This window comes from Lipotes vexillifer, unplaced genomic scaffold (assembly GCF_000442215.2).
Source record: "Lipotes vexillifer unplaced genomic scaffold, Lipotes_vexillifer_v1.1 scaffold496, whole genome shotgun sequence".
NCBI classification, from domain to species: domain Eukaryota; kingdom Metazoa; phylum Chordata; class Mammalia; order Artiodactyla; family Lipotidae; genus Lipotes; species Lipotes vexillifer.
Window position 1 is genome coordinate 3,597,154 of NW_006786690.1, and position 1,713 is coordinate 3,598,866.

The following is a 1,713-nucleotide window of genomic DNA, read 5'->3' on the forward strand; positions in this document are numbered from 1 at the left end:
CACCGTGACTGTGGCCATGCGACATGGCGACGCCGCCGCCGCCCGCGGCTCGCTCGTTTCGCTCCGGCCGCTAAGCGCGCCGCGACCGCCGCGTCGTAAAAGGCGCCCCTGTGCGGCGCAAGCGCTTGGGGAGAAGAGGGCGGGGCTCGGAGAGGGTCGACGTTTGCTAAGGCGCTTCCGGGGGCCGGGAAATTAAGATTGGGTCTTTCAGTCCTGGAGACGGATGCTATTGTAGTCCCAGCTTCACAGATGGGGAAACTGATAAGCAGAGGTTAAACTGGTGTTCCGAGTAAATGGTGGGGCTGGGTTTCGAATCCTCCTCCTCCTTAGGTTAAAGTCTGTTCTCTTTTCGTTTACCACCAACTTTTTTTTTTTTTTTTTTTGGCGCGGAGCACAGGCTCCGGACGGGCCCAGCCGCTCCGCGGCATGTGGGATCCTCCCGGACCGGGGCACGAACCCGTGTCCCCTGCATCGGCAGGAGGACTCTCAACCACTGCGCCAGCAGGGAAGCCCACCACCAACGATTTTGGGGAGCTGGTGGCGCAGTGATAAGGCCCTGAAGAGTAGGGAGCACAACGTTATCACTGCCGCCCATGTGCACGCTTAGGCGCTTAGAGCTCACAAACCCACGTTCATAACCACTTTCTTCACAGTGGGCTTAGTGGTCGAGACCACAGGATTTACGGACAGCTGAATCTGGAGACAAGTCCTGGGTCTGTTATTGACTGTGTGACACCCTGAATAACTCATGTTCCCCATCCTGAGACTTTTTGTTCCTTGTCTGTAAAGTGGGAATGGTAATATATGTTTCATAGGATCACAGTGAGTATTAAATGAAATAATGCTCTTCAAGAACTCAGCGTAGTGGCTGACACATGTTAAGAATTCAATAGTTGAGTCAGATCTTGGTTGAAATCCAAGCACTGCCACTTACTAGCTTTGTGGCCTTGGGCAAGTGATTTAACCTCTCTGAGTCTCAGTTTACCCCCTGTAAAATAAAAGGATTGGACTAGATGACCTTTAAGTCCCCTCCCCATGTGATGTTTCAGAGCAGTTTTTTCAAACGGCTGGTTGTGACCCATTGATATGTCTTAAAATCCATTTAGAGAATTGTGACCAGCATTAAAAAATTAAATAGAATAAAATAGAAAATTCAGAATGTTTTACACATTTTAGTCTCCACTTATGGAAATTTTGTTTCAGCTTCTTATATACTCAGGTGCAATTTAAAATGTTTTTCATCTTTTGGGTTGAGATCAACAGTGGAAAGCCACTATTTAGAGTTGAAATGATTCTGGTTTCAGGGTAGAATGCGTTACTTCTTGGTGGAGACGGGGAGAGATAGGAATTTGAGAGAGTTAAGAGAGACTTTGGATAGCCCCTACCCTTCACTCTGGCTCTGAAGTATCCAGACCAGACTGGGGGCTGCAAACGAAAATAAACATCTTCTCAAGTTCAATTCAGAAATATTTTGATGTCCTAGTTCAATTCTTTGTGAAGCAGGCAAGCTTGGTTCTGGTCCAGATAGCTCAATGTTATGACTTATTCCTGCCTTCACATTACAGTTTCAGGGAAGGGGACTGGCACGTGCTAAACGCTTAGCGAATATTTGTTTGGTAGAATGATACACTCAGTAGCCTTTCTTTGGGAAGACTGTATCCCACTGCAGGACTAACCCAGGCCTTCTACTCACTTTTGGCTTCTTTCCTGTCA

The 1,713-nt window shown here is 47.8% G+C and overlaps 1 protein-coding gene across 1 annotated transcript in view; it reads right to left on the reverse strand.

Moving 5' to 3' along the window:
• Positions 1 to 25, reverse strand: part of PITHD1 (PITH domain containing 1) — a 6,771-nt gene extending 6,746 nt beyond the window's left edge. Inside the window, exon 1 of the mRNA XM_007459175.1 lies at positions 3 to 25. Coding sequence (XP_007459237.1) covers positions 3 to 25 — 23 coding nt within the window. The remainder of the gene's footprint in view (positions 1 to 2) is intronic.
• Between the last annotated feature and the right edge of the window lie 1,688 nt (positions 26 to 1,713).